Source organism: Epinephelus lanceolatus, chromosome 14 (assembly GCF_041903045.1).
Source record: "Epinephelus lanceolatus isolate andai-2023 chromosome 14, ASM4190304v1, whole genome shotgun sequence".
Taxonomy (NCBI): Eukaryota; Metazoa; Chordata; class Actinopteri; order Perciformes; family Serranidae; genus Epinephelus; species Epinephelus lanceolatus.
Window position 1 is genome coordinate 12,070,438 of NC_135747.1, and position 20,592 is coordinate 12,091,029.

The following is a 20,592-nucleotide window of genomic DNA, read 5'->3' on the forward strand; positions in this document are numbered from 1 at the left end:
AAGAAAAAAACCTGAGAGAGATGAAGGGAGCGAGAGACGGAGAGGCAAAGATGGCAAAATGAAGTGAGTGACAGAGGGGAGAGAGAGGGATGACCTGCCTCTCAGATCAAAGATGAGTTTAGGCTGAGTTTAGGCCGTAATTCAGCAGAGCAGAATGACGTACCTCTGTCTTTGTCTGACACCTTTGAAACCAGCTCCACATGAGTCCAGGGCACGGCCTTAATAAGCCCAGATCCTTTCTGCTGTCACATCCGTGAAAACACATCCCTGTCGCATGCACGCCCTTTCACCAAAATAAACCTCGTAAATAAAAAAGACTGGTCGTGAGACAAGAAGTGAGATGGAGAGGTGCTGAGAGATAAAAAACAGGTTCGGAGAGACGAAGAAAAGAAGGATACAGAGGAAAACAGAGGAAAGAGGCCAAATGTATGGATGCGTGATGATTCCCTTTGTCTTTGATCTGACAGAGGGGGCTATGGATGTGTGAGGGAAGTTATGGAAGAGATGATTTGTTAGAGGCTGCGATGAGTGGAATTTTACTGTCCATGTGCCTGCCAGGATCGGTTACCTTTGACTCCAACCCCCGCAAACACTTGTGAGGCTCACCCCAAATGATCTTGGCAAGAGGATCTAAAGCCGTGGCCTGTGTGGAAGCATATGTCTGCTTGTGTATGTGTGTGTGTGTATGGGCTTTTAAACTCATGTACAGCATACATTATCACCTGATTATTGTATGCATTGTCTCCATCTGTCTTTCCATACATGCACTTGTGTGTGCGTGTGTGTGTCAGAAAGTGATTCAAGATGAACCAAAGATGTTCAGCAGAGGAAAAGCCCAGCTGGTTCTCACTGCACAGAATTGCAGGATTTCTCAGGTAATATAACCAATGAATTGTGCTTGAATGATACATGGTAGTTTCATACTCATTAGCTTTACACAGTGGCCAAACGTGTGGTGGCAACTATTGACAAGATCGGTGCAAGTTGATTGATGCCTTCATGAAGCAAGCAACTTCAAGACAAAGAAAATTAAATAGTAAAAACGACCCACCTCCAACATGACAAACACAACATCACCAAGTTCAGCTCAGCTATTTCTTCTTTAGACCTCATCTAAAGCCCCGCTGCACAAAAACACCAACTCCCACTAACATATGGCTTTTGTCTTTTGTGGGAAAGGTTACAATCAGCATTCATTCCCAGGACAAATGACTCTGCAGTAGTCATAGGTATTTACCTGCTCTAGCTCCGATCAGCGGTGATGCAAACATGAAATCCGGGTGGACAAGCTCATTTTCGCCCCTTTTCTGGTGCGATGCTATGAGGTAACTTGTGCAACTTTGTGTCATCTCAGCACCGAATTCTGTCCATTTCCATCCATGCAGCGCTCCAGCCTCGTTCCAAATTAGTTGGCACAGAGTTTGAGGAGTTGTCTAAACATATACAGATGTTTTTGAATACGGATATTTTCCTCATACTTCTGTCGACATGACTTCAAACACTCACCACTGTTAGCTGTCTTCTGCAGTCTACCCTTGTCGCACGGGTAGTAAAATATACAGGCTACTGTTGTGGTTAATATTAAACATCGGGAGAATCAGAACCCTTTGTTTGTCCATTGTTACTGTTGCTGCATGCTCATTACGCAAAGCAACAATGGGCATACACAAATTGAGGAGATGACGTCATTGTTCCCCAAACACTCTGATTTACACATCCACATGGATAGCTGAGCTGAGCAAATCTCCACTTTAGAAGGTGTTTTCAAAAATCTCCATTTCAGTGACCTAAAACTAAGTTTGCACGTGAACAATAGGCCAAAACATTGAGGGAAATATCTGCTTTAAAAGTATCTGTAAACATGTACAGGGCCTGACAGAGAGACCGAATAAATGACAGATATTAAAAAATAACCACCGTAAATTTTTCACCTTTGCTGCATGTCATTGCCCCTCTCTCCTGTCACTGTCTAATAAAGTGAAAAACATCTTAAAAGCAAAAACAAAACCTGCATGCATGTGGTAATTTTAGTGTGAAAGAGGTATTATAAAAAACTTTTTGCTGTCTTTTCCAACTAAAACCTTGGACTTTACCAAGAAGTGGATTGGTCCCCGGAGTTTGACAAAAACAAAACCTATGTCTGGTTTATTGCGCAGTTCTTTTCCAGTAAGTTGTGAAAATGTGACTCACAAGTCGGTCCTGAATAACAACTCCCACGTCAGACACGATGGCAATCTTAATCAAGTGATGAATCAATACGCATGGCAAACATTGCAGCTTTAATTCAAAAAACAACTTTAAAGGAACAATGGTATCAATCAGAACATATTAAGTGTTTTCTCCCTTGTTAAAAATAGTCACTCAAGTCCCAAAGCACAGAGACACAAGCTTTTATTTATATGACATCGCAAAACAGGCCCTGAGCATTATCAGTCACAGGCAGTGTTTCCAATGAGAGCCTGTATTTAGCAGAGGCCTCTACAGTGAATGAAACAACAGGCAATATCAGTGAGAGGTACATATTGGGCAATAAAACCATAGGCACCTCCACTCATAGAGTCATTCTTCAGTAACTCTCAGTAACGCCATGTGCCCATTCATTCATATATCCACACTTCTCCTTTCTGCTGCCCCAGGGCTGATGACAAGGTGTTTCTGAAATCGCATTAGGGGCCCTTTCATAAAGGTTTCATTGGGGAGTGTGTAACAGCTTGAAGCATTTAGGATTTGTTTAATACGATGCAGACTCACTGCTCGATGCTTTGTCTCCTGTGTGGAAAGGAGCCCGGGATGCCTTAAGACCCCCACTGTCAGAGTTTGCTTTGATATTTGGAGGTGGAGGGGGAAACAGGGCTGAATAACCCCCCCCCCCCCCCCCAACACACACACACACACACGCACACACACCACCACCACCACCACCACCACCACCACCCCAAAAAACTGTATGCTCAATACCTGACTCTGCCCTGCTGCCCTGTAGAGTTATGGCCATCCAATGAACAGGCCGTGCTTTGATGTGCAGCTCTCCAAGGCTTTACACCCTATGGGAGATGTGCATGGAGAAAAGAAATCATGATATACAGTACTGTGTCCATTTTCAGGCACATGCTGTATCTGTTAGGTAAGGTGGGCCTGGTTCAAAAACGCTAACTGTTGTGTATATAAATACATAAAAAGATATCTAGAAAATATCTATTACGTGAATTTCACAGGCGCCTTTTGTCCAAAGTGATTTACGTTTTCTCCCCATATACACACACACGGTGGGATGAATTTGGGGTTCAGTGTGTAGCTCACACACACTTTGACACGTGGACCGGGGCAGTTGGATCACACCACCTTCCCCTATGATTAATGACCGACCTGCTCTACCACCTGAGCTACATATTTATATATGTATACACACATGGATTAGTTGCGGAGGGCGCAGATTGGTATGCTGTTTATTTTAGCAGTTTTGTCCAACAAGACAGAGCCCTCGGCACAAACCTTAACTTCAACCCACGCTCAACTCGAGTGCACTTCACTGACTTGACAGTTACAAAAAACAGTGTTGCCAGCGCAATTATGTTGGCTATAAAACAATTATATTCATTATGCATGTACTACTTCCAGAATCTGAACTTTAACCAGGCCAAGCAAGAGAGAAGGGGGGAGGGGGGGGGGGGTGCAGGTCTTGTTGATAGGGTCAGAGTAAATTTGCTGAACAAATGACAGAGAGGCTGTGCACTTGGGTGCTGATGGGGCAGCCCCCTGCGCAAATAACGTAGCGTAATTAGTGCTGCACTTGTGACCCTGGTGCCAAGGTTAGCATGACAGTCCGCCCAGGTTCGCAGTGCGATGTGTTACCCAGGTGGCTCCAGCAGACTGGGCTGCAGCGAGGTTAGACTCAGCTTAGGCGGTTTGGGGGAGGCAGTGCAGGAAGGCTGGACAAACAGAAGTGGTATTTGTTCTGTTGATTGGGCTCAGGACAAGTAGGGTGAAGATCACCGGATGTCAACATGGGGGTGGCATTTACAGTCCACTGTCACTCCCTCAGTGTCACCTGTGTCACCAACAACACCCTTAAACACCCTAAAGGGCAATGAATCTCCTCTGTGTGGCCCATACTAGCACAATAATTTATTAAGTATGAAGTTGTTTCATTCACTGCTTAACTCTCACAGCTCTCTCAGCTGCTCACACCTTCGTGCCTGAAAAGCTGACACTGTTTATTTCTCTCCACACACAGTGTGTTTGCTCTGGCCACCAGGAGGGCCGCAGCTCTAATCCGAGGAGGAAATTATTGAATGTTTCAGCGCTCATCTGAGAAGGCTTCAAATGCGTGGCCCCCTACTGTTCAGGGCCCTTGAGCGTGAGCCCTCGGGACACATTGTAAAGACGACACCGCATTTCTCCTTCGCACACTCTGATCTGAGTTATTAGCTCTGAGGCTAAAAGCGTGGTTTTGTGAAGAGGAGCTGTAATGAGAAAAACAGGTGAGCTATTTAACTGGAGTTTCACAGCTATTAAAGTGCCAACACACTGGGTCACCATGGTGATGAATGCAGGGTGCAAGACTTCTGGGGAGTCAGCATTTTTTAGTTTTTTGGGGAGTACTGCATGTTTGTGTTTATAAGTTACTTGGGTTAGTCTGTGTTGCAGGAGGTGTTGACTTCATTTAGTTTTGACGAGAATCAACAATTCCACAAAAAATCTGAGCTGTGTGATTATGAACAATATGAAATACCTCACTTCTAAAAAAAAAAAAAGGAAAACCAACAGATTGTGGCTGTTAAATGCATTGTCACAGTTTGCTAAATTACTGAAATAAATATGTTGGTAAGTTTTGAACATAAAGAGTGGTTTTTCAGACTTAAACTCATTGCAATAAGAGATAATTTAACAAAACACAGATCAACACTGTCAGTACAAAGACAATCCGTCTGCACAAATCAGTGCTTTTTGAAGAACATTTACACAGAAACACACTCACAAATTAAGTTTTTCTGTTTCGATGCAACTTAATAATTATAGTACTATTCACTATACATTTCAGATGCAAGTGCTGTGCTTTTTATTCTACTACATTTGTCTCACAGCTTTTGTTACTTTTTAATGTCACTTTAATCACTTCAGTCACTTTTTCATCCACTTCCTGTTCTGTGAAAACCATGTATTTCCAAATTTGGGTAGTTTGAATTAAAATCTTTTAATAAACTGAGGGATGAATTGTTCCTTTATAGGTTGATATGTAATATCCTACTTCTTAAAGGAATACTTCACACACAAAATGACCACTTGTATATCAAATGGTCATGAAATTTTGAATTTGTAAAGAAAATTTTGTTTTTCTCGCATGCCTCCACAGAAATTAGTGAAGACTGATTTATTGATTGTTTGGGGATCACGTTTCAACAGCAAATCTACATCCAAACATCTGTTTACAAACTCTCACAGAACTCGTGCAGTATAATCCAGATCTCATTTATCCAGCTGTATACTTCGTACTTTCCAAACACATGTATTTTTATTAAAACCTTATTATTCAAAACTGAACTGAATGTAAAACTTATCTATGCTATCTTCAAAGCCAGACTCTAGAATTAAGGTTTTTTTTTTCATGACAACGCATGTGTTTGGGAAGTACTGAGCATACGACTGGATAAGTGAGACTTGGATTATACTGCGAGTTATGTGGGAGTAAATAGCTGTTGTTAAACTTCCCAATCAATCAATAAATCAATCTGTTTGCTGTTTTCCATGGAGGCATACAAGAAAAACAAAGTTTTCGTCACAAAGTCAAGGTAACACAGCATGACACAGCACTCGTTTTGTGAGTGAAATATTCCTTTAAGTAAGCTTTTGAATGCAGGATTTTCACTTGTAATGATATATTTTCAGGGTGGGATCAGTATGTTTATTTAAGTAAAGGATCTAAGTACTTGTTCTGTCACTGTTGCTGAGCATTACAAGGCCTTGGCACCCTGTCTGAATTTGGCATCTCTTTGTATGTGATGGATGACAGTGGCAGCTGAATGCTGGAAACCTGCAGAAATTACACTAAAGGTCACTTCCCCTACATGGACATGCACTTTTAACTTGTTGCTGTGTTGGTGGATATGTGTCTTTCTCTCTCACTTTCTAACCACAGAGTGCCACACATGGGCAACCAAATTTTCCATTTAAGAAACTACTCTCATAACAAAAATAAATAAATAAATAAATAAATGTTTGTCACTCCTAAGTTTACCTCAGTGAACATGCATGTGAACAGGCAGTGCATCACATGGATCAAAAGATATTTATGAGATACTTGGTACTTTTTACTAGTTTTAACTAAAACAAGTGCGACCTAAACTCAGGCCTTACAGAAAACTCCCAAATGAGTGATTATAAAGAACAACATACATTTTGGTAGAAACTTTTAGCCACAGAGTTATGTGACGTAATATTAACTGTATATCTGACAAATATGCTGTTGATATGCCACATTCAAAATTTGTTGAGCTTTTTTGATGTGACAGATTTTTGACCTTTGGACAGGGCTGTTTCAGATCTCCTCCACCCAGACCCTGACATTGTTTCAACAGGATGTGATACACTAATTATATTTACAAGTGCAAGGCCCAGACTCCACAGTTACACTAACATGATAAACACACCTGCCGGCCGATGGCAGAACAGTCTCACAGTGTTTGTCAGTATAAGTCTGCCGGATGTTAAATCAATAAACGACCTCAACACACAAAAAAGAGAAGCCTGATGCAGTCCACAGACTGGAAGAGTCTTACTCATTCTGGCCCCCAGAATTTTCCGCTTGGCTGATTCATATCTCATCTGAATGGTATTCAGTGCTGTTGTTGATGGATCAAGATCCCACGGTGATGGATACAAAGTACTACATGTGTAAAGTGACACTAAATTTCTTAACGTTTATTAAATACATGAACAGATCAATGGCTAATTATATAGTTAGACAAAAAAAAGCTAAACTTAAGGTCCACATATAGCTTTTTCTGGAGCTTTCATAGCGTCATCAGCAATTGTCAGAAAAAAAAATAAATACTTTTAAAAGTATAAAAGAATTAAAAGAAAATAATTGCACACTTGTTTGTTTCATGGATTATCTCTAAAATACAAAGGAGCACTATGACTGTATCAGTAATGCTCAACTGCATTTATGTAAATATGAATAACTATTCATTTCAGTTTTTATTTAATCAATTTTTGTGTCAAATATTTGATGTGTCACTATGTAAATTTATGTGGTGAATTTATATCACATATTACAATATTAACCTTCAATAGTGACAGCCAGTTTTAGAGTTGGTATATGAAGCTGGTCCATTTAAACCTTGTCACTTTAACCTCCTCCAACCCTGAGTCCTCATATGAGAACATTACATTTGGGGTTTGCCACATTTTATACCTCATTCTGCTTAATTTAGACCTGATTTCCTTGTTCTCAGACACTTTTTGTGCAATTTAGTGCTAGCAAAAGCAGATCCTAAAGTAGATTCTACAGCTGATCCTGACACAAAAGTAGACAAGGTACAAAGCCTTGTTAATTTCATGGCTAAAATTTGTTTATTTATGCTCAGTAATGTTATTACTTTGATATGGCTCACAAATCTGACCAATTTTAGGAATAGTTACAAGCTAAGACACTGCTTATTAGGAAGTACTTGTTTGAGTACATTGTTCCTAAGGACAAAAGGACATTTGTAGCTTTTAATAAAGATTCTGGCAATTGAAATAATCAGTTTTATATGTAATTATTCACTTCTAATTGTTAAAGAAGAACCCATTTTCCCCATATGAGGACAAATTTGTTTAAATATGTTTTCTGTTCAAAGATAATGCTTAGTTTTTTGTACATATCAGATCTAAGAGAAATTAAAAATGTATGCATATAACTGATTTTTTACACTCAAAAGTGCATATTTTTTAGCTTTTCATGTGTGACGTGTGCACAGACATCAGACCTTGCCACACAACAGTTTGTAAAAAACATGTCTACAACAGAATCTGACACAAAGCATCAGAAACACAATTAAAACTCAATGGATTGAGCCAACTGATACCACTAGGGGGACCCAGGGGTCACAGAGTGTCACAAAGGTCACTTGTTATTTGGTGACTACTACCATTCAAAGGCAAGGGGATTACACAGGACCTTTAAATGTCCATATGCTAAATGATATTTCATATTTTATTTTATTAAATCATGTTCTTCAGCACAGCTACATAAACCTGTTTCTGACATAATGCAGGGTCTCCTGGGTGCCTTTACATCGAACAGGTGTACAGTAGAAGGAGTCACCACAACATCTGTGACACCTGTAAGAGCAGTGACTCACTAAGTGCTTGAACACACACTGCCTCACACACAGAGGGAGTCCAGTCTAATTTACAGCACTTTTGCTGAGTGCTAATACCTCTGTATTTCATCCTATCTTAACTGGAAACTTTGTGTAATGTTGTGCCAGCACATAATTGCAAGTCACTTCATAAAAAAAGGGTTTGCATCTCATTAATTTGGTTTTCTGAATAACTAGGGATCCATTTTTAATTCGCTGTGACCAAAACTCACAAAGCAGAAATTTATCAGCTATACATCACCCATAAGCTATGTCTTTGGTGTAGATCTCATAACTGGGTTGCTTCTTAATTGTTTCCTAAGGGCTCCATTAGTGGCACTAAAATTACATGTGTAGAAGAAGAATGGGTATGTTGTTGACTCCCCTCGGCTGTTTTACACATCGGACTTGCACACTTGGAGCAGCATCTGTGGACTGTTGGGACAAAAGCTCAGACTTTGAGAAACTACACTGCTGAAAAAAGAATCAGCCGTGACATATAGAGTCAGCATCTTTACATGCTTTACATACTGCATCATATGGACCAATAATGACACTAACAGATGTCTGAAATGGCTGAGTAATAATTCTGAGCAGAGTGGATTTGGTGCTACACTGGCATCTATGTGCACACAACTCCTCTAGTTGACCGATTGTTTCCCCACTGATACATCTGATTGATATTTTATACTCTTTTTTTTAAGAATTTTTAGCGGATGGCAATGCCAGTTTCAACAACTATTGAATGGACAGGCATGACATTTTGTTTACATTCATGGTCCCCAAAGGATGAATCCTAATGGCTTTGGTGATGCCCTGATGTTTCCTGTAGCACCATCATGAGGGTGACATTTGAGTAAAATGTCTTAACAATTATTTTTGCATGTATTGTGGTAAAATGAAATTTGTAGAGACACTCGTGTCCCCCTCAGAATGAACTGTAATAACTTTGATGATCCCTTGAATTTTCATCTAGAACTGTCAATGGGAAAACTTAAAGAGAAAGCAGAAACAGACAACTTTCTAACTTCCAGCCCCCCCCCCTAGCTTTTACAAGTGGTATTACTGTTGGTGTTGCTGTTCCAAAGACAACCCAATCACTTTCTGTTTTCCTCAGAGCTTAGCCATAACAACATTTACCACATTTACTTCAGTGGTTCCACTGTTTCTACACTACACTACACTATATGTGCTATCTTCTTCCTGTTTTGGTTGCGCAAAGTTTGACACACTTCCATTGTGCTGTGAATCAAGCCTTCATTGTCCTTGGAAATCGTACCTGGTGGCAGACAGAATTGCATGGGGAAAGCAAGGCTTATAAAGAACCAATCAGAACACATGAGGGTGTCATTTTTTTCTATAGCTATTACACTGTGTAATCTACATTTACTTTATAATAATTTAAGTAAAAAAGATGTCTATTCCCACTTAAATTTTGCCCAATACTTTGGTTTATGACCAAATAAAGCTAATGGCATTCCCATCAATCTCATCTATACGTTTTATTAAAGTGCTAACTAGCAAATGTTAGCACACTAACATGCTAAACTGAGTTGGTGAACATGTCAAACATTACACTTCCTGTTAGCCCTGTCATGTTAGCATGCTGATGTCAGCATTTAGCTCAAAGTACAGCATTATTTTTTTTTACAATTTTGAATGCAAATGAGATGCCAGAGTGCATAAAAAGCATCAAAGCAGGGCTTTTTTTTTTTTTTTTAAGAAAAAGTACCAGGAGAGAATCCCCAGGACACCCAGACAGAGGTCCAGGCTGGGCCCTGAATATCCTTGAAACACCCCTGACTACATTTGACCTGTGCTGGTCTCCTGCTTTTTGCTTCTTTACAAAGATAACTGAGGACAGCAAAGGTTGAAAGGTTGAAATAAGGCAATGTGTTTCTTATACATACTGATAAATAATATTAAAGTTAGTTTATTAACTGGGCCCTAGCCTGTCTTTTTGCAAAAGTGGTCCCCAGGCAAAGCAAGATGAGTATCCTTAACCTTGATGAGGACACATTATGTAGAAATATCAGATAATTTTTAACCACCTTATTGAAGTTTTTATTTCCTTCTCAGCTTCTACATCATGAAAATCCTTTGTCCTGTTTAACAGCAACTTCCAGGGTTGGACCAACAGTCCATCTGTCATGTTACTCGGCACCGAATAAAGTTCACTGTCAGGGATGACACCTGTAACCCTCTTCACTGATCCAGGTCATGTGGCGAGCACAGCTTTCCACCCGGGCTCACTGTCCTGAAGTGTTGACTACATTTATGGGGTGTGTGTAATAAGAAATTGGTCAAACTTAGCCCTCTGGTATGAATAGAATTACGGTATCCATCCAAATGTAAGAGTAACCTTGAGTCATCTGTAAAGCTAACAGGAAAAGAATTCAGGGACGGAGGGTGATGATATTTGGTGCTTGACTGAGCCCTGTAACAGATTAAAGACCTCAATACAAAAATATATTATACCACAAATAAAACTAAACAGGAGAAGGTAGGGACAGGTTGCTTTTTATGATCCTGGGTAGGTCATTGGTAACAAATACATGAAGCTATGACACTTTCACAGTGCATGGAGTCACTTGAAATGTACAGTAAATCACGATAAACACAGCAGTCTCATTTGAGTAACAGAGCAATAAATAATCACAGTTTGTGTTTTGTCATAAATAATTAAAAATAAATAATAAATAAATAAATAACACAAGAGATGACAGAGGTTGAAACAAACAGTACACTACTACCCTTATTGCCATGTTTGGAAACAGCACCTGACATGCTAAAACACATTGCACTGATCTGTTTCTCACGCCCATTGTCTCATTTACATGATCAAGGCTCTCTTTTAACACATCGACTCGCAGACTAATGAGCGAGAGTCCAGAAAACACTTGAGCGCTACATGCAGAAGTATGAGCCCTTAGGAAGTCCATTCAGTCTCATGCCAGTGTGCCCCTCTCTCTTTCCCTCTGTGTGTGACAAGTGCCATCCATTTGGGCAAACAATGTCAACCCACTTTCCCTCCCCAGCCCCAGAAACAATGGCTCTAAATTACCAGTCAACAATAAATTAGAATATTAAAAGCCACAGAGGACGAAGGAGTGTTTGAGGTTGAGAAAGCCTGAGGTGTATGACCTGATGAGAAGTCTGCAGATGTCGATCGGTCGGCTCTGTCACGCAGGGCCTGTCTTTGACATGTAGAGAGAGAGGGAGAGAGAAGAGGCAGGAACAAACCTGGACCTCCTCCCCGCTGCCATCTCCACACTTGGGGGTGCCCCATGTCCCTCAGTTAATCCCACTTTATCCAAGAGAGGCGGGCTGTCAGATCTGGGAAAGGGGAGCATGGGGGCAGAGGGAAACAAAAGCAGGACAAACTCATAAGTTTTGATACATTTTAATGACTGTTTAACAAGTCCTAGGTCTGGGGATAAAGAATGGGGGCACACTTACTGCTGAAAAGCCTCATAAAGAGGCTTCAGAGCAGATTCCCACAGAATTTGTTAAGCGCACAGAGGCAGTAAGAATACAGGTGATTGTGTTTTGGTGAAATGGGGTTTCATTTAAGAGCAAATGCTCGAGGGAAACACACCTGGGCAGCAAACACACAGCTTAAAATGACATTTGCTTTATGTCAGTACACTGGGATCATTGTGAATAACATTAATTCTCTCTGTCCACTGAAGAACGATTGGATTTTAATTAACTATTACAAGCCTCTCCATGGTAACAAAGATGATCATTTTACTGTGCTCATGGTGTAAATGTGGGCTTGTGCTGTCTGTTACTACATCCTTTATGATAATGAGGCATATCTGGATAATCGGCAGAACTGAAGCTGTAAAGATCAGGTGTTCATGTCAATGTTTCAACTGTAAAACATGTATTATGTATGTAAATACTGTGTGGTAAACAATGAGTGTGGGTTATTTAACATTCTTTAAAATTACATGGGTCTCTTTAAGACAATACCCAAATATTTTGCAAAAACCAGTGATAGTTAAAGGGGAACACTACTTAACTTAAGATTTCCAGTATGTTATTTTAATGGCATATTAAAGTTCAATCAATATGAACCTGAGTTACTCTCTCTCTGAGCCAGAAACCAGAGAAATAAGTTTCAAAGTTGTGATGTCATAGGGTATTTAGTCTGGAGCTGCTCCACAGACAACGGATTGGAGCCTGATTTTGTGGACAAGCAGAATGTTTGTTTTCTGTTTTGTAACCAGATGAGCTTCATTCTAGCTTAGTGTTCTCAGTTTGGAAACAAAATGTTCCCATATATTCAGAACATTTTCTCGCGTGCTCTCAGTGTCATCTGTAACATCTTTCCCAATTCACTGTCTATGGAGCAGCTCCAGATTTTATACCCGATGACATCACAAATTTGAGATTTAACGCTTTAGTTTTTGTATTTGGGGGCAAGTTGTTCATCTTCACAAATATTTTTGGACTGTCTTGGACCATAGTAAATAGTAAAGTATGACTTTTGAAAATACGCATGGCTCCCCTTTAAGTCTTACCCTCTATTGAAATGATGGATTGATAATTGATGATCTTCCCGTCAACACAAAACTGGCTGAACTAAGGCTCACATCACTTAACTCATCTACAACTTGAGACTCAATCAGCAGTTAATGACAGTTTTATTACGGTCTAATGATGGTGATCAACTCACCGCTTGTGTTCCAGATGGCGTTGGTTTGATTCTTGTACCCATTCTTCATGCACTCGTCCACATAGGACTTGGGGTCGCAGCCTGACATGAGGATCTCTCTCAGCAGGGCGATGTAGGCTATGGCCAGCCTCAGGGTGTCTATCTTCGACAGCCGCTTCTCGTAGGGAAACGTCGGTACGTGGCAGCGCAGCTCCTCAAAGGCGGAATTTATGCTCAGCATCCTCTTCCTCTCGCGGATGTTGGCGGCGTGCCGTTGCACCTTGTAGGGCTGATGGGACACCAGCCGCCGCGCCCTGCGCTTGGTCACCTCCAGGGGATCGTCCACGGAGGAGCTTTCCCCCTCAGCGCAGACGCCCGCCCCCGGAGACTGCACCTCGAGGTCGGTGAAGGTCAGCTGTGCGTCCGGGAACATGGACTGACTGCCGAAAGAGGACCAGGGCGAGAGCTGGCCGGTGGCTGTGGTGTAGTCCAGCAGCAGGGTGTCCAGCTGGGTCTGAAACTGGAAGCTTTGGTCCATTTGTCCCCAAAATGCAAAATCCGTGGTGCCATCCTGTTCGAAGTCAAAAAGAATGTCCTCCATACTTTCACAAGTAAAATTAAATTAGTCTAATTATTTTCTAGTCTCTGATGGCAGAAAAACAGAGCGCCTGTTTTCGTTAATAAACTGGTAACAGCCTACCTGCGCGTGCCTGAATCTGTGCTGTGTGACAGTTCCGTGGGCACATCTCCTGGATTAAATACTTCCAGGGCCTCCATGTTTCTCGGCGGGTTGCTCTGGCCAATTCTAAAGGCTGAAAGGGAGCTCTTAAGAATACTTTACCCCTCCTTGTGGATCGTTCATTGCTTTAAAAACGCATTACAAAGGAATCAGTTGATCTCCAAACGACAAAAAGCAGGGGAAACACGTGTCCAATTATAAACTTCCCCTCAAGTAGTCCCGCTAATATTGACAAAAAACACTCAGTATTTATCAGTGGTTGGAGGGCTTGTGCCGAGCATTATGGCGCAGGAGGCCATGCAAACCCGCTGGCCTCTGAATAGAACTGTTTTATCTATGAAAGCTGAGCTGACAACAAACACTACTGTCAGAAACACATGAGAGCTCTTTGTTAGTACAAAATGTAACGAGATTTTAATGGGAAAGGAGCATTTTCTTATGTATTGCCTTTGGGTTTATTCTGGTCTAGACATATTTTTACGCACTGAAGTCAGATACCAAACAGACCTACACGATGTAAAATATTCCAGCAGTATCGCCACAGCTCGTCCCACATAATTTGGGTCTAGTAGCCACATTAATACGCTCCTAATTTGCAAATGATATGACTGACTAACTGGCAAACCATGGAGAGGACGCACGCTGTAATTACGCTGGGGTTAATCAAATAAGCGCGTTTCTTTCTTCGAGGTTGGATGGAGGGCAGCTTGGGGATGAACTTTAATTCAAGAAGGCTGTATGTTTGCTAACACGTGGTTTTGATTTGACAAAGTCCTTCAGGATGCTAATTTAAAGGGAATCTGTTTGTTGCAGTAAACACAGGCGGCATGAGGCCTTCAGCTGCAGAAGGAGTCTTTATCAGGAGGTAGCAGCTGATTCCATCAGAGTGGTCCAGACTACTGACAGGTGAAGCTTGTGATTAACAGTGGCATGACTAAAGCCTTGCATGTAGAGACAAGGGTGTAACTTTGGTTTGAGAAGTGGTGGGGACACAATAAAACGAAGTGGGGGGTTCCTCCCCCAGAGGAAAAAAAAATGAATCCCATTTCCTGCACTTTTACATGCATTTAGGGGAATCTGGGAAATTATTAAATTGGTCATCAAGCTACATTTTGCCAGAAAAATACTAAATATGCAGAATATTCTACTCTTCTGTGGTTTTATAAAGTGTAGAGCAGAACAAAATTAGCAGCTCAATACACAGTCTGAGACAGAATCTGACGGCTGGCCTAATAGCACCATATTACGCATGATTTTTGTGTTAAAAAATACTATGAAAATTACACCTTAGGAAAGACATCTGTATTTTAAGTAATTATAATGTACTTTGCTCTGCTTCTTTTGGGCATGACAATGACTCCACGATCTTAAAAAACAGTCCCGTACGGAACCTTTTCTTGCATTTTTGGTCCCATTTCACGCCTGGTCCTTGAGGTGTTAGATGAGTCCTACTTTAAAAAGTGCTGAAATAATTTATTCCTCCTAAATAGTTGCAGATGTTTCTCTATTGAAAGAAAAAAAAACACCCAGAATGAATACTTTTTTGAAGACACACAAGTTGTTTGCTTTTACTGATGGAACAACATAAAGGCAACACTCCTATCAGCATTCTTCTTCGGTGAGTTTGATTTCCCTGCGGGGACCTGACTATTTGTTTCAGGAAAACACATCAAAGTTGCTGCTATTTCGTAAAGGATTGAGTTACAATAGTTAATGAACCTGTGTAGTTCCAATGTTGCTCTAACCCTTCTCCATACTGCAGTTCAATTAACCCGTTGCACTGACACACAGGGTGAATTAGAAAGGACAACATCCTGATTAATGGGTGCATTGTTGTAGAGCCCACAGCATCTTGTTTTAACTCTGCAACGAGTCAACCGTTTGGAGTTTAAAAAATGACTGATTTTGGATTAAAGCTCATCAGATTCACTTTCTTTATGTTTCTAATCCCGGAAGTCCTCTAATAGTTGTTAGGGATTTAATGGAGGGGCCACATTCTGATACTTTAAATCCCATGCAACTCTCTGTGGCGCAGAAGATTGTATTAATATTGAATGAGAACAGGTATAAATTTGAATGTTTGACCTAGAAGTGAAAATGGGATGAAATGTGTGAGCTCTGGTGTAGATTTAAACTACAAAAACCTGAATTTAAATCACATGTCCTGAGGGAAAAGTTTAAAGTGCCACATTTTAAAATGTAAAAGCGCTGCGTAAAATAAAAAAAAAAAAAAAAAGCTGTCAGAATCGTTGTGTCTTCATTCTGGAGAGTTAAATAATCCTGGATCAAGTGAAAAAATTGCATTCCATAATAACGATTTCATAACCCTGGAGCTACTTTATTGATTTAGTGGCTGACACGTTGTACAGCTCATCACAATAGAATAAATTCAGATTGCCTCAGCAGCACACCGTTTGTTTGTTAGACGTTCTAATCACTGAAGAAGAGCAGGCAGCCTGTTTTGAGAGGTGCAGGCCTGTCAGGACCTTCTGCCAGGCTGCCGGCAGCATCTCTGCTCCAGCTGACGCTCTGCGTTTGGTTTGGTCCGGGCTGAAGAGACGCGCCTGTCACATTCAGATCCGCCTTATTGTTTATACAACAATTCAACAAGGCTGAAGGGTTTGAAAAGATCGACCGACAGCAGCCCTTCAGAGTTAAAAATGAAATGAATAAGGGGGAAAAGTCCAATAAGTCTGATAAACTCGCCATAAACTCAACACTGAGCTGAAATTTGGCTTTTGTTTCCCCCGACTGAGACGCCAAATCTGTGTTTTGCTTATAAACAGTTGTTAAAGCCTCGATTCAATGTGTGTGTTGCCTTAATTCATTCGTTTACACTGCGGCCCAAATGTGCTCATCCGAAGGTCGTGTTGTAAAAGCTCGTTCAGGGCTGCAGCCCACAGGACAAGTCAAGTGCGCCTTGGACGCAGCGCGAGGCCACATGCTCACAATTAGGACTGCGGTTTTGAAGCTGTTTCCCACCTGGGAGTTACTGTGTGGAAAACAAGGAAGTTAATGGAACTGCGAATCAAACACACATCACTATTGATCCACACCTGCTCTTTCATGTCCTGTATGATATTATGATTTTTAATCAGTGACATATTTTAGGGGGCTTAAGAGTGGACAGAGTTAGCTCATACAGTGCTTGTGTCATTTCCTACAAATTACTGTGCTGTGTTGCTAACACAGATTCAGTGCCAACATGCACTGCACTAATGTCCTCCCTCTCTCTCTTCATTTTTCTTTGTTTCTTTTTCTTAAACACTTTCACAATCTCCTTTTCTCTGTCTCTAACACACACACACACACACACACACACATACACACAGTGAAAGTTGTATACACCAGACATGAAATCGTCCACCAGCCATCAAATGCAACAACAGCAAAAAGAAAGATTAACATTTCAGGGTTCTGTTCAGTGACGCACATCTTGTTTGTTTGGGTACAGGGCCGATACACATCTTGGTTCTGGAGGCCTCTGGGATCAGTCTTGGCTGCTATGAGAGAATAGCATAGCAGCCAAGTAGTGTAATCTTCAGCGTTGGCCACAAACAGCTCTTTGATCTGCACTGGGACTGAGCCATTAGAGTGTCACGGCACATTGAGGCGATAGCTAAGAGCAGAAGTTACCCTTGACCACAGATTAGGATTCAGATAGCCTGAGGCCTTTACCTTTAAAGGTAAGCTACAATCAGCATTAATGCAATGAGCAGTATGTGCCCTGCTTCAAAGGGCATGCCAGTCAGCTGAATAAAAATAATGCAGGAAATGCCTCGACTGATTGCATGCAAATCTCTCTTGCATGTGAAGTGTTTGTGGATTTGGGGGTAACATTCATTTCCTATGACTTATTATTGCATCTCTGGGGCGACAGCAGATTCTTGATGTGTGATCCTGCAGATTTGTGTGCCACCGAGACAAACTCAGGTACTTCTACAACCCCTGCCAAAGAAATGATTCTGATCCTTAAAGTTAAGTAGCAGCTTACTGGCTCCGAGCCCATTCTTGTCTGCATTTCAGGCCCAGGACTGGTCTGGAAAAAGCATCATGGTCGTAAAGTGGGCCTAAAGCAAACACCCCTCCAGGGGCACCACCCCTCTCCCTGGACCAGCGAGAGCCTGAAGCTGGATCTGAGCCCCCGGCTTGATAAAAACACATCAGTTTTGCAGCATGGCTGTGTATATACTGCATGACAACAGGTGGTATTTAGATAATATGACTTTATATGTGTGCACGTGTGTACAACACATCATAAGCTTCCCCCTTCACTCCACTGTTATATTCAATAATCCCAATCTGTGCACTCATTATGAGACGTTTGGTGTGTGTCTCTGTGGAATGTGTGAAAGGCTACAGAGCCTATGGGAGACGTCTGATCTGTAGGAATGTGTGGACGGTAATCATCAGTGGTGACACCTGCAGAGTACCAGATGTCAATACCACTCCCCCCTAAAATCACCTGACTGCAAATGATGGAGTTTATTGTCAAAAAGAAAGTACATTTTTCCTTCATTTGGAATAATAAATAATCTTTTCAGCATATTTCCAGAGCTCAAGGACAATGAAACTCAGTCAACCCACGAAAAGGCCATTTCAACTTTCAGGTCCAGTAAGAAAAATGAAAAGAACAGTTATTTACTTGACGTTTAATAAACCTTTTCCAACTATGTTGGTAGGCAGCAGTATCATCAATGTTAAACTGAATCTTTTTCAGAGTAAGAATCAGGTCAACATGGAGGATCCTGTCAAGTTCACACACATTTCTAATGAATGAATAAGCGAGTGACAGCAGCAGTTTACATCCAACCAAAATATGAGGTGGTCACTATCAAAATTGGAGTGATAATTCAATGGGTTTTGCCAGAGTGTACCAAAAACCACTTTTGTTGTAATAACTGGCAAAATCATAGCTGACAACCTTCACTAGCAAAAGAGCCATTTTTGACTGAAAATAATTAAAAAATCCATCTGGGGCCGCAAACATATTGAGCTTTATAATGAAGGAAACACAGCCTATTAAATCTAAATTAGCCTGTCAACATTACAAACATGTCTAAATTAGCATTTGTTATCATGTCTAACCACCAGGTGGCACTGCAGTGGGCTAGTTATCATTATTTGGAACTTTAACTTTGCAGAGTTGGCTGTAAAGCAAATGAATATCTTCACACAATTAAATTCTGTCTTCTTCCAAAACTTTTCCTATTTTGGACATGGAATCCAGAGCTAGCCAAGTCAGGGAAACTCACGACTACTGTAGCCACCGCTATTAAGATTTGGCAAAATGTAGTGGACAATGTGCCGGGCTGAGGACAATTGATGCATATTTTAATTGTCAAAATGTGAAAACATTTTTTTTTTTATTTGGTGTATCGGCACATTTTTACAAAAGGAGAAAAGAATGACAGAATCACTTTGTTTTTTGTCAAAGCAGAAGCGAGCCACTGGAGAGGGGCTGAAGAGCCACATGTGGCCCCAGAGCCGTAGGTTGCCTCCTGGTCCAGTATGATGTAAGCATGCCAGCCATACTTTTCTTTCCATCACTGAAAAATGATGGAAAGTGGATCTGTGATCAGAGAAGGAAACAAAAGTGCTTTTAGAGGAGCGCTCCAGTATTTTAGTTTTACACTTCTAAAAGGTTGGGGGCTTGTAAAATAAAACTGATAAAAAAAAGTAGAAACGGCAGGGGCCGAATTATACTGACTTTTAGCCCCTATTTTATTTAATTCAATGTGGTAACATCTTTCATTAGTCCCCCATCTCATACATGCCCACATTGTTCAACTTCACATGCCCAATTTTTAACACAGACTTTGTGCCATACATTTTAATCTCAAGCCAAATCTAAAAAACAAACCCAAATGACGTCATCAGTCTCTCAGACCTAAGAAAGCTTCTCAAAAGCCATTGAAGACAATACACAGCTGTTTTCACCAACTGAGTTGCACCCCGTAAACTAAAACTGGTTGAGTGCCCCTTTAAATATTCCAGTGGAGGAAGAAACTTATAAACAAAGTATATGGTGTTGTAAATTAACTGAAAAACTGAGTACTAAACATTATATGTTGCAGGAACTTGATCAGATATTCAATATCAGTCACGTGATGCCATACAGTTATTTTCAATCAAGAGCTGATTATTGTTGTTTATTTGTCTACAACATTTTTAAAATCTATCTAAACATGTAACTAACAGGGACGGGCTGGCATATGGATGATTTCTAGCTGTGATGATTTTGTTGTGTAGCCTGTATCATTTATGATTGTGTTTAAACCAGATGTGAATATGCTCCTCCTGCAACTCCACTTCCTTGGAACAAAACACTATCAGGTCCATGGAGACACACACACACACACACACACACACAGGCCTGATACTCAGGAGATGGTCTTAACAGGCACGAGGGCGTCTTAGGTCACTGCAGAGACATGCCGGTGGACACATTGCCCCTAAAGGCCAGCTGCTAGCTTTGTTGTGCACCAGTTGTCTTCATCTCTCTTTGTCCTGACCCTGTTGTTCAGGTCAGCGAGGTGTTGCACATTTTCCCATCTTGATTAAGGGAAAATGAAAGGAGCTTTTTTTTCTGCTCAGGTTTTGAGTGAACACTGCTCTGGATTTCATTTAGAGCTGAAAAGAAACGCTGTCACTTAGGACATTCACACTCAGGACAATCTTCTGTTTTCACAGGTTGAGTGGTGGTTAGGATATGGTGTCCAAAGCAAGCTGATAAAAGAGGATGGCCCACGGCTGAATTGGAGATAGAGCACATTGGAGAATGAGTATGTTGCTGTATGCTCAGAGACGAGAGAGACAAAACAAAGAATGCAAACAGGGAGCAA

General features: G+C 41.0%; 1 protein-coding gene across 1 annotated transcript; it reads right to left on the reverse strand.

The window, feature by feature from the left end:
- Positions 1-10,845: 10,845 nt before the first annotated feature.
- Positions 10,846-14,974, reverse strand: LOC117251685 (transcription factor 21). The gene is made up of 2 exons (XM_033618187.2): positions 13,030-14,974; positions 10,846-11,681 (listed from the first exon to the last, which is right to left on the reverse strand). The coding sequence occupies exons 1-2, from the start codon at positions 13,607-13,609 to the stop codon at positions 11,644-11,646; spliced, it is 618 nt and encodes a 205-aa protein (XP_033474078.1). The 5' UTR covers positions 13,610-14,974; the 3' UTR covers positions 10,846-11,643.
- Positions 14,975-20,592: the final 5,618 nt, after the last annotated feature.

What these genes read in the sequence shown, in the direction of transcription:
- LOC117251685 (XM_033618187.2), bottom strand. Translation starts at nt 13,609, where the DNA reads ATGGAGGACATTCTTTTTGACTTCGAACAGGATGGCACCACGGATTTT. An exon ending in CGCCATCTGGAACACAAGCG is followed by an intron (nt 11,682 to 13,029) that starts GTGAGTTGATCA and finishes CCCCTTTCCCAG; the next exon opens with ATCTGACAGCCCGCCTCTCT.